General features: G+C 45.2%; 6 protein-coding genes across 6 annotated transcripts; 2 read left to right on the forward strand and 4 right to left on the reverse strand.

The window, feature by feature from the left end:
• Positions 1 to 573: 573 nt before the first annotated feature.
• FOBCDRAFT_139426 (uncharacterized protein) lies at positions 574 to 1,332 on the reverse strand (the record flags this gene model as incomplete). The annotated part of the gene is made up of 1 exon (XM_059608044.1): positions 574 to 1,332. A coding segment is annotated over one exon (759 nt), but the record flags the coding sequence as incomplete, so codon positions are not given.
• A 544-nt stretch (positions 1,333 to 1,876) lies between these two features.
• On the reverse strand, positions 1,877 to 2,452 carry FOBCDRAFT_204505 (uncharacterized protein; the record flags this gene model as incomplete). The annotated part of the gene is made up of 1 exon (XM_054706087.2): positions 1,877 to 2,452. One exon carries the CDS (start codon positions 2,450 to 2,452, stop codon positions 1,877 to 1,879), a length of 576 nt encoding a protein of 191 aa, XP_054562062.2.
• Positions 2,453 to 3,115: 663 nt separating this feature from the next.
• FOBCDRAFT_140604 (uncharacterized protein) lies at positions 3,116 to 3,265 on the forward strand (the record flags this gene model as incomplete). The annotated part of the gene is made up of 1 exon (XM_059608097.1): positions 3,116 to 3,265. A coding segment is annotated over one exon (150 nt), but the record flags the coding sequence as incomplete, so codon positions are not given.
• A 1,717-nt stretch (positions 3,266 to 4,982) lies between these two features.
• FOBCDRAFT_140138 (uncharacterized protein) lies at positions 4,983 to 7,004 on the reverse strand (the record flags this gene model as incomplete). The annotated part of the gene is made up of 4 exons (XM_054706088.2): positions 4,983 to 6,190; positions 6,581 to 6,652; positions 6,715 to 6,810; positions 6,878 to 7,004. Coding segments are annotated over 4 exons (1,503 nt in total), but the record flags the coding sequence as incomplete, so codon positions are not given.
• A 527-nt stretch (positions 7,005 to 7,531) lies between these two features.
• Positions 7,532 to 8,277, forward strand: FOBCDRAFT_242065 (uncharacterized protein; the record flags this gene model as incomplete). Its single annotated transcript, XM_059610437.1, has 3 exons — positions 7,532 to 7,915; positions 7,998 to 8,187; positions 8,243 to 8,277. The coding sequence occupies 3 exons, from the start codon at positions 7,532 to 7,534 to the stop codon at positions 8,275 to 8,277; spliced, it is 609 nt and encodes a 202-aa protein (XP_059467632.1).
• Positions 8,278 to 9,747: 1,470 nt separating this feature from the next.
• Positions 9,748 to 11,167, reverse strand: FOBCDRAFT_242066 (uncharacterized protein; the record flags this gene model as incomplete). Its single annotated transcript, XM_059610438.1, has 4 exons — positions 9,748 to 10,515; positions 10,583 to 10,683; positions 10,766 to 10,974; positions 11,148 to 11,167. The coding sequence occupies 4 exons, from the start codon at positions 11,165 to 11,167 to the stop codon at positions 9,748 to 9,750; spliced, it is 1,098 nt and encodes a 365-aa protein (XP_059465458.1).
• Between the last annotated feature and the right edge of the window lie 650 nt (positions 11,168 to 11,817).

Below are 11,817 nucleotides of genomic sequence, written 5' to 3' on the forward strand. Positions count from 1 at the left end.
CCTGACGGTCTGAATTGTTAGAATATGAGCCCAGTTCGTAGCCACCTACTAAGACCGGGCTTTCAGTCTCATGGATTTTATCATCTCTGTCTTGAGTCTTTTTTGTCCTCTTCTTTCTCGGAATCTCGGAATCGAGCTCAAATAATTTCGAGCCTCCTTGGTCAGCTGCCTCATCCGTGGCGCCAATGTTAGGAGTACCCGTCGCTTTGTTATCGCTGCATACTGCTGACCTCCTTGATCTTAATTCGTACCGCCTTTGAGCCGTCAACTGTCCAACAGCCTTTTGTGACTTCTTCCCCATCTCGATTACCAAGCCAGCGTTAGAGAGGACGAAGGAGACGGATCTGACTTAAATAGCCGCTGATACTCAACGATGGCTCCTATATTGGGAGCGAGACTTCTATGTCATTTTGAGATACTTCTTATATGCTAAATGTAGCTCTGAATCAATGCATGATAAATTTATCTATGTACACTCCAAGATTGAGTCAGCCTCTTGCAAATAATCCGTGAACCGTCTTGCAGTTTGTCATAACCTAACACTCTCAACATGAAATTTGACATTTAAATTAATTATGCCCGTGACTTCCTCTTCGCCTTACTCGATGATTTGCATGAGTAGGAAGCAGTCCCAGTATAACCTACACAACTTCCATGATGTAAAGCCTGACAGTTCTCACAAAAGATAAGCAATACCGGTAGACTCTTTTGGCGACGAGTATTTGGTCGCTTCGGGTCAACCTGATCGCTGCCACAAACACATCTAATTCTTGCCGTCACATTGGTACCTCTCCTTGACTCTTCGGCGACAGCGATGGCAACAAGACGTTCCAGGGTCATAACATCAGACTGAATTTTCTGCATCCCAAGAGGAAGATGTGATGTAAGTTGGTCCGCCAAGCCTTGAAACTGATTCACAACCTCGTCTAACCGGGGGTGGCCGCATTCCCGAGGTGATGTATTGTTCTTAGTGTTGTCGGTGATGCTGGAAATAGTCTTGATCATGTCGCTCATCTGCTGAATTTCCAACGATAATCGGTCAATACAACTGCCTCCGTAATCCATTCTCGACGTCAATTGAGTTGTTCTCTCCTTTACCGAGGACAGCTCTTGTAGAATTTGCTGGGGGACCTCTCCGTTGATCGTTTTGACGCCTCCCAAAATTTGAGCCAACATGTCCTTCATTAAAAACTGTCGATTTTGACCGTACCAGAGATTCATTGTATTGTAGTAAAGCTGCATCATTCTCTCGTCAGAAGGTTGAAGTTGTATTGGATGCATTTGCTTTGGTAACTGCTGGTAGGCAGCATAAGTGGTCTGGTCCATACTGCACTGAAAATCGATTGGCACAAGCAAAATGGCACAAGGTAGAAGCAAATGCTGAAGCGTTGGAAAATCGAATTTATTATGGCGGTTACCCTACCTAGCTCTACGGATGGTGAGGCATAACATATTTATTCATCAGCGCAATTAACAACGTGCATTTTAATCTTGTCGAATTCAAATAATTGAATAAAAAACAGAAGCAGTAAGACGACTAACACGCGCTCTGTATCACTTGACACCGAAAATCATCTCCTAGAATGCCAGTATGTGGGTTATCATTACCACGTTGTTATTAGTTATTAGTTATGTCTCCACTTATTACAGATGGCATTGCTATCTCTGAAAGGTTAAGCCTTGCTTAGGGCCAATCGGTAACATGAGCTTACCATTCTTGGATTAGGCTTTGATTATGTGACATTGATTCCCCGCGTTTGTAATGTTGTAAGCCAGGTGGTGATACGTATGTAATGTCGAACCCCAGCTCTTTCTCCATATCGATGCCAGTATCCTGTTGGTTCTAAAGTTGGACCAACAAAGGTATCACTGCATCTCAAAAGTACCAGAAGCAAAGCTTTTTTGGTCCGAGTTCCGAAATATCTCGGTCGTCCTCATGTGACTCTTTTGGCCCCCAGTACTCGGCATCATCTCCGCCGATGGGTACCTCCTCCTCGCCCATGTCATCAAACTCCGAAGCAGAGCACTGATCATCATCGGCCCTGGACGAACGGGAGCGGCGGACCACCGGAATCCAACCCCCTCTAACATGTATGTGCTCTGGTGATTGATCCAATATCATGCATATCGTTTCTGCGCCCTCCAACACTTCATTGGCGAACTCGTGCAACCAATCGTCCCCGTCGAAGGATGCGCTCCGCCAGCCATTGCCCACTTGTACTGTGGTTACATCTGGTTGGCTCTGATAATTCCGGTACATGTTAGCCCAAACAATCTGGTCCTGTAGCTCTTGGTTCAACAAGTTAACAATGCATTGGCGTGGCTGGATGGTGGCGCATGCGCCCAATAACTGAACGGAGCTTTGTAACCGCAGCCGCTCGTACGAAGTTGCGAGCTGTAAGAGTTGACTAATTACTTCAATCAATTCCTGTAATTTCTTATCTTCTTCCATAATTAAACACTCGGGGGATCTTTCTGTTCTGAATAAATTGTCTGTTGCGCGACTTTTTATGATCACAGCGTATAAGCAGTGGCCAAAATATAAATTACACTGGCAGCAGCGTTATACGTGAAGCATTGCTTTCCCTAAAAATGGATACAGCAACAATAACATTCACTAATAACCAATAACCTGTTCTGTTTCAGTGGTGATAAGATAAAGCTAGCCAATTAATCATCACAGCCAAGACGTCCATGCCAATGCCAATTCCGACACTTTCTCGCTATCATAATACAGGGTAGGCAGGTTTATCTCCTTATCACACCCCTGCAGCCGATAAAGACAAGTCAATATTGTGACTGGCTGTGACTCATAATTCCCCACTAGAATTTGCAGCTGAGTCAGGATACGACTAAAGCCGCCGCTAAACCCGGGAGGAACTTGGTGCACATCGTGTTTGACCAGATGATCGGTGCTGTTCATACTATCGTACATGGCCATTAAGTCCAAGTAATTTATGTCTTCCATACACCCGATGCTAGTATGGGCCTCGGCAAGTATGGTAACCCACGCGAAACTCGCACGCGATCGAAGATGCATTAAGTCCAGTCTGAGGATAAAGACAGAGTCGAAGTTGTGTGCCGTCATAATGCTTAGTACTTTGCTCCAGTAAAAAAATGTGAGGCTATTGTCTATGTCTCTTTCAAGATGGGGGATTACACGAGTGTCTGGTATTTCTCGAACCCTACATCCCGCCTGTATAACAAGAAAACGGTTGATAGTCAGTGTCATGTCGGATACGAGGGACTGGGCGCAAGCAGCTGAAGTTTGAGCCAACCACTGATGGCGAGGCCTTGGGCGACGTGTTGATTTGCCTCGTTGGTGAGGGACCGGTGGAAGAGGCTTTTCCCTGGGCGTATCTGGGGTCGAAAGAGGCTCACTTCTGGGTATCATGGGGCGGTTCCCGCCATTTGGACGAATAAAGGACGGGGGTGGAAAGGTTGGTTCGATGCCAACCTGACGCCCCACGCTTGACTGTGAGTCATTGGTGTACAGCTTGCGCAGCATGAATATAGAGATAGAGAACGGTTTTGTAGTTAGAGAGATATACTTATGAAACCGAGAGACGCGGAGTTCAACAGTGATAGTGGTGTTATTAGTATTGCAAGGTCATTTATAGCAACCTTAATATAATAAGAAGATATAGTAAAGAAATTTCACCGGTGAATTTAAACTTCAAAGAGGTAATGGTTACGGATGGGGAACCACAAAGCTGCCTATATGACATGTAGTAAATATAGATAACTAAAGGCTTTGGATCCCGGGGCTGCCGCAATTATTAGGTAAGTATTCCGGTATTTTTTTATATGACTAAATGCCATAATATTATACATTATTATAGTGACATACTGCCTGGCTGGAATCACATAGTGAAGTTAGGGAACATTGCAAGCATGTGTAATGATCTAGGTTCGGCACAGTCAGATTCACTGTTTATGGACGGGTTCTACATCTAACTGAAGGCATGTCTGCCAATAACTGGGGCGTCAAGTAAAGTATGTTAAGAAAAACAGATGTGAGGGTATGGACTTAATGGCTAAGTTATTTGAGGATCTAATAATCACTTCACCCTATGTCCCTATAACACCGCCGGATCGAAAACGATACTAAGGAGCTATCAATGTAACCCCGTCAGATCTAAGGTGTCTCTACCAATAGAAGAGTGTCATCATCATTGTCGGAAGGCTCATCATAATTATCAGACAACTTATCATCCTTCGTAGAAGAGACGCTGACCACACGAGATCTGCGATCATCTGCAAGTCCTTGTCGGCAGCGTTTCAACCACCTGAGTGGATTCTTGGAGAAAAGGGGTATAATTTCAGGCCTCAGCTCTAAAGTAGTAGCGCTAGTTTTGTTGTACATTCTCGTCCTCGTTATTGTAACTGAATGTGTAGTGGGCGCCTTGGTGGCTTAATACCTGTTAGCAAGGAAGCTTGAAATTGAGTTTGGGGAACTGGGACAGGTTACAATAATATCTTGTTATCAACGAAAGGGTTTCCCTGAGTAGGGCGTCGTCGTTTATTAGTGCTTCTTGAGACTAGGTTACTTGTGTGCTTTATTTCGATCAGTTGTAGTTTGAGGGGGGGGATATTATATACCGCACCGATTTCAGAAGCACTAAATCACACTGGGAGTCGCAACCACGTGAATCATGTATTTAAAATTAGAAGCAAAGGACATGGCGCAGCAACCGAAAGTCTGTGCTTATTACATTTATAGGTCAAGGCAACTGCGCCGAGGCGCTGAAACTAGAGGCCTTACTAGACGAAAGACGATCTCTATTTGGCCAGGAAGTCCAATCTGAGAACCGACCGAAAGGCCACAAAGTATCAGAAGGAACGCGTATTCATATTAATGCCCTGAATGGGCCTCACATGGTGAGTGGCAAGTAAGACTAAAGACAGGCTCGATCCATCTAGGTGACAAAGAAGGGAAAGCCATACATAAGAATCTCTTCCCTGGTCGGGAGTGGTTCTTTCTATGAATACTTGGTAGCACGTCGCGAAACACTATAAGACTTTGAGGGGCGTGGCCTAAGACCAACTCTCCGCTCTGAGGTAAGTGACTGTCCATACCGTTCAGATGGCTTCGATATGCGAGAACTCTTTCGCCGTGGCTTCGGGGGGATGGGAGAGAGCGACCGTTCTGGGGCCTCTGAAGTGGCTATTGACGAGTCGGTGACGTGACTCGGTTCCAAACTATTGCTGGCTTGTCGGGCGATCTCGACTGCGCGGTTTGTTTTCTCGTTTTCATGGTTGACTCTAGGATCTGACGTTGGAGGTAAGACGGCATTGTCCGGTGGCAGAGCGACAGACAGATGACTGTGCTGCTCCTGCTGCGTCGAAGCGGGAACACCCATGTTGGCGTAGGGTGCATGGATTTCCGTCGTAGTTTTAGGAGCCGGACCGTGAATGCAACTGTCCAGTGAAAAACCTTCCCTTTGGCGTTCATGCTTCCATGCATATCCAGGCAAGTCTCCCCAGCTATCATCCCAGATGCCTCTTTGCTGCCACGTATGCTTGACTATTTCGAAAGCCGTGGTACCAATGCGGTCAATAGGTTGAATGGACTCCTCCTTGTTACTACAGTTAATCGAGGGGCTCAGATTAAAGCCCGTCTTAGCGCACGACTGGCGCCAATGAACCTTCTGAGCATTTTCCTCCAAAGCCTTGGAAACCAGCTTACCCATCTGATGCAGGAATCGGGATATAGGTCGCGTTGGTTGTTCCAGGCGACCGGATGGGAGATCTAACATATCTCCTGGCCATCTTTCCATGTAATCTCTTTCATGGCTCCATCTCCAAGTCGACCCGTCACTCTCTTTCCATGTATCATCCCAAATGCCCTCCTCTTTCCATCGGGCTAAGATGATCTTCCTCGCCTCTTCATCTATGGATGCTGGATCCAATTGTGGACGATTAACCGGGCGATCGTTCATGAGCTTCTCAAGTCGCCCCCTCTCTTCTTCTTGCTCGCTTTTGAACTGCGAGAACGGAAGAGATGGTATGTACTCATATTGGTCTTCCCACCGTACTATCTTATGTTTCCCGTTCTCTCTACTGCTCTGAGACGGAAACAATGTTTCTGCGAGAGAACTGAAGGCCGGAAGGGAACGTCGTGATGGAGGTCGATTGTATCCAATATTCGTGCCAATTGGTTGATTGCTGTGCTTGATAGACATAGCTTCTGTTTTTCTTTATCAAGATGTTGATTTAGCGTCTCGCGAATGTAGTACCGCAAATGGATTTCAGCTCTGCAAGAAAGAGGTACTTCTAAGCGTCTTTCAATGGCCAGGCAAAGGCCACCCCTGTGCTTCTGTCCTTGGGTAGGGACCAGCTGCATGGGTTGTCAGTTGTATGTACGGTGATGCTAACATGTTAGATTACATCGTGTAATAGGTCGTGTCCAGGATTCACGCATAATAATGTTGGTGCGGTTACGGGTCCGTGCGCCAACGTGTGTACCAACTTCACTCTAAATACGGATACAGGCTTGGTACCCTTTGTGATTACTTTCAATCCCCATGAAAACGCGACGTTACAAGTGAAGACTAACAACCCCCTGTAAAATTCTTACCGCCTCCATGCTGTCGCCCGTAGATCAACATATTTAATCTGGATAATGCCCACGTTCCCACCTTGCAGATACCTGTAAGCTACTTGTAATCACGCCTATTCAAGTTTTGTTATTCCTAACACAGCATGCCTCACTCAACAAACGCAACCGACGAGACGGTGCTGCTGGACCCTTGTTACCAAGTTCTCGTTCGAGAAGTACATCACCTTTGGCGTAATCTTGAGTTAAAGCTATCAGTAAGTAAGCAAACGTACTGAACCTATTCAAACTCACATTAGGCTAGATACCTTGTGATACCGTCGATTTCATTGACCTGGAAAGGGCCAAACCTGATATCGATATGCCATGGTGTACATATCATGACCGGTCCTTTGGAGTTTGCCTTCTGGCAGTCATCGAGGCAGTGGATGCAGCTGAGTTTATCCTACAGCAAGAATAGTCATGTATTATCGATAATGTGTCAAAGGCATCTGAAAGCGATAGTATTATATAATAATTCGAGCCATGTCGCTCTTTATCAACTTCTACTGCTATTTTTATACTGGTTGATTCATTATGCTGGCCTTCCAGCTGCTCAAGTGCCCGACGAACCATAGAAGAAGAATACTAGGTATTGATAACATGTTGGTCCATGGCGTAAAATCTATGACAACATATAAATGCTGGCATGAGGATTCCTGGATTCCATTACACATGTCTAGCGCTGCAGTGAAATCTCAAACAATACCCCGCGATGCATCGTCCATTACAGTAATCCTTCATTGAACAGTTACCCAAAGGGTCTCGAACCGGCACTCGTAGGGCGCAGGTTAGGAGCTTCTAGGATTTCCAAGCACTTTATGTAGCTTAAATAGCTACAAGGTCAGCTTGCAATCTGGCTTCAATTTAGCCTTTCCTGCTCACAAACACAACCCATTCTGTCAATTTACTATGCCGCTACAATTTAAAGTAATGCGTCGGAGTAAGGAATTGTGCGCACCTATCTATTTTACGCCTCAAGAAGTAAAGAATTCAGCATTGGACAAGCTCGAGGCATTGGAAGCTCTGCGCCTGAGCCGACAATGGGTTGACAACTCTGCAATATATTTGCAAAAGGATGGTTCTTTCTCGCATGAAGTTGCTAAAAGAGGAGGGCTGCAAACACATTTACAGACTGCATATCTTTCCGTGGCCAGTTTCATTTCCCCACCAGGCTACCAAGACTCGCCAGAAGAAGAAAGACTACGAAATGCTCGTCGTCACCTTCTAGTCTCGATCCTTGCATATGCATGGCTCTGGCGAAGGCCTAAAGTATTAGATCATCAAGGCAATTTGGTCGCTTTTGAACAAAGACAAGTAATTGCACCACAAGATATCCTTGATTTTTTTTGATAGGGTTCGGGCTCATGAAGCAAGTTATACATATGAAGAAATACAGAAATTTCTTTTTAACGCACAAGAAGTGCCCCTACATTTGGATAAGTCAAAATGGAATATAACGGGGTTTTTTGCCTGTTTGAGGTGGGATAATTTGCATAATTTACGTCGTGTCGGAGGCCCGTGGTGCTCGTGCCGGATGGAGAAGGATTGCTACCCGCCACCTTATTATAACACTTCCCCAACGAAAGGTCCATATCTTGGACTAGCTCAACGACTTGGACATTGGCTCCTTCGTGGTAACAGAAAGAGGGGCAGAGCAGGTTGTCAGGCAGAGATGACTAAGGCTGAATACTTGGAGAAAGACTACCGATAGCACCTGAGTCGCAGAACATATTTCTTTACATAACAGACTCAATTAAATCAAGAGGCCTTGCTGCCTATAATGTTGTCATTGACATGTAATCGGTCACAAAGGCCAAGACCTTCTTTCGCATATGAAAGCCATAGTAGCTACCGCTGTGGTATGTGCCAAAGGTTATGTTCCGTTAGTTAAATTTGGTAAGTAGCTTCTAATTCCGGCCGTGGAAGTATCACAGAAGTGACCAACAACTCTATTTGGGACAGCAAATCACAGTCTTATGGAGAAATCTTGCTTGATGAACTACATTAGAAAGGTAATACTCACAGTAGAAGACACTATCAGTATGTAGCTCCAACAAATTGCAATCGAAGAGTTTGCTTATTTAGATACCACACTTAATGGAGCTCAAAACCAGTTCTTCGAGTAAATATACTTAATTCACTTGCGACACGATACTTCACCGCGCATTCACTCTGCCCTGGGAGGAGCGCACACAGCTGGCAGGACAGAACCAAACATCAAGCCATTTCTGGTTCACGGTAAAAGGAACGATACAAAACGATATAATAGTACCGATCCAGGATAAAACTTCAATAGCTTCTGCTCCTTCTGAGGCATTCAGTACAACTCATATTCTCTTCGTAGGAGTCCCTCAATTTGCAGACATGGCTGTCAATGATATATTGACGGTAAGCTTGAATATCGAAGGTGAGTGAATCCTGAATACAGCTGTATACAACATCATCATACCCAAAGCCAAACAATGGTTAAAAGCAGAGCTAGGCTGATAGTTTATCAGCGAAAGACACAACAAGCTGCTTATTCAAATGGTGCATTCTTCGTCAACGAAAGGTACCCGGTTTTACTGCGCCGACTAGATGTCCAGTATTACCTCGACGACAAGTTACAGGACCTCTGAAGTATTCTCAAAGCAATAGCTGAAGTGTGCAAGCCAGGGCAATGGTAGACCAGCGCTAATGGATATGTATCTTCAATTTTATTACCCCTACAGTTACTGTAGATAGCTTATAACATTGCTATTCATAGATGCATCTTTAATATTGGCATTTTTGTTGGGGTTCTATTACAAAAGGTGGTTGAATTATCGGACCATCCGGACGGCCAATAGTTAGCGGAGTGATTCATCCAAACTTGTTGGAAGAAGATAGATAAAGATTCAAAACACGTTCCTGAAACAAGAACAGTCAGACCACGTGGGGCACAAAGCAGTATGAACATGCTCACAAATGTGTAATTAAAACTATAAATATAGCCAATGAAATGCTTGCAGAAGCCCGTTGTGACAGCTCGAGATAAGGCGCGCGGGTTACGCCGAGTCTTGGCCAGATGCACCTCTGATCAAGAGACGACAGAAGCTTACAAGCCTCTGACGCTGGAGTTTCCAAGACAAAGTTTTAAAACTTCCAACTGAACATTCCCCGTACGTCTAAAGACGGTTCTTTACTGCCATTGGCCGGGTATCTTGAGAGAGGTTGACGAGCAGCTCGATGTCCTCCAGTGGGACATCATACTGCCAGGGGCTATTGGAATACGCTTGCTGAGAGGATACCATTGATTGAGGTGTGCTCTCCAGTCTCGACTGGTGCGGCCTTTGAGTGCTGATCATTGACTGTATACTCATCTTCCCGCCACCTGAGCCATCCTTGGATTCGCAGGCTCTGAGAGACCCTGGTTTAAATGCGTAATGATTCGCATCTTCCACAGTTTCCTGATTAAGACGAAACGAAGTGCTTGTAACAAAGTTTGCATCATATTGAGGCCAAGCAGAGAAGAATGCCTGGTTGTATGGCGGTTGTTGCTGTTGTGCATGCATCATGCCACGATTCAATGCCCCTGCCTGGAAAGGTAGAGAATCTTTGTGTTGTACTTGATCAACCGTACAACGAGTGGAGGCCGTTGCCGAGGAGCCCAGTGATTTCTCGGTCTGGATCCTCTGGATCGCAGGTTCGAGGGTTCCCTGTGTCGTGGCTTTGCTTTCCTTCGTGTTGATCAGACCCCTCAATTTGTACCAGTTTTCGATGGTCTTAGCAATAACCTTTGCTGGCTCCTCAAGTGATTTCGAGAACACCTCTAGCCCATTGTTTGCCAGGTGAGACATGTATTCGTCAAAGTCGAGGGCTGAGGATGGCCTTTGTAATCTTGGTCTGGTCAAAAGACAATTTGTAGTGTAGACTTCTGGGATGCTTACTCTACCCTCTTCAAACCGTCGTAAAACAGTGATCCAAGTCCAAATCTCTCTCCAAGGCGGTAATAAGCCTGACCTTCTCTAACCCAGTATATGTTCCTTCGTTTTGGTGGTGAGTCATCGGCGTTGTGGAAGATTTCATCAAACCTAGCCTTCTGACTGAAAGGACAGTCCTTCCTGGATATAAAAAGCTGTCTGAGAATGAATCGTAGTATTTCAACCTCTCCCCGCCGCCCTGCTAGCTGTAGAACACATTTACCTATGCTTTCGGTGTCATGAAGCCCTGAAAACTTGGGATCAAGAAACGAAAGGGGCGACAGGGCCAATTGTAGAGCCTTTTGGTAAAGTTGGGCGGAGACCTGGATGGTATCTACTTTGGTGTTCTGCGTGATATCCCTCTGATCGAGGACATTATGAGTGCAGCCTACAGATACATCGGGTGGTTTCGTGATCTCTGTTGGCTGAGTGCTATAGGAAGTTGTATTAAACCATGCGTGGATGAAAGGTTCTCGCATGTAATAATTGATAGGTGCTCGAGTGGTTTCTTTAGATAGAGCTGCATGGTAAATCGGCGAATTTTGTTTGCACAGTTGATCAACAAACAGTTTGACCTACTGAGACGTGAGCTGAATACCCCTTACCCCATAAAGAGATCATACATCTTCTTGTTGTCTGCCAGTCAACGTGATCGAGTTTGTAGTGTATAAATATAAAAATCTTTCGAGCCGAGAAGTAATCTCAGGGTCTGCCATGGCTGTTTGCATATGCAGCTGCGGGTGAAAATTGCCCGTGAAGCGACATGCAGTGTTGTGTAGACTAGGGCTTTTCTTTAAACATCTTTGTCATTGATGACGGACTCGAGGTAGCGAGGTAAGGTGCACGTTGCAAGCATCAATTGTCAGGTCTATCAACCCAAAATAACAGACTATATCATTCTAACAAGTCATGTGTCGATCTCCCATTACAGGTAATAGCAGCAAGGGAGGGTAACAATGGAGTAAGGATATCCTCCGCAGTAATGTGAATAAACATATTGTGACTTCGCTGTTATATGGACGCTGAGGAGGGCGGTCCAATATTACAACAGTAATACGGGGGAAATCATGTGACATTGGGAAAATGCACGGGTGCCCTCATTCGCTGTACCGATTCCAGCGCTTGAGACCATTTTACCAGACCCCAAACAGATTCTAGGCCATAATTCAACCTCACAGTTTCTCGATGTTGCATGACTGCAGCCACGTCTTGTTATATCTTATTTCAGGTTAACGCCACTTCAGTTTTAGTATTTTGGTTCGTTTTCTTAATATA

This window comes from Fusarium oxysporum, chromosome VII (assembly GCF_013085055.1).
Source record: "Fusarium oxysporum Fo47 chromosome VII, complete sequence".
In the NCBI taxonomy this organism is placed as follows: Eukaryota; Fungi; Ascomycota; class Sordariomycetes; order Hypocreales; family Nectriaceae; genus Fusarium; species Fusarium oxysporum.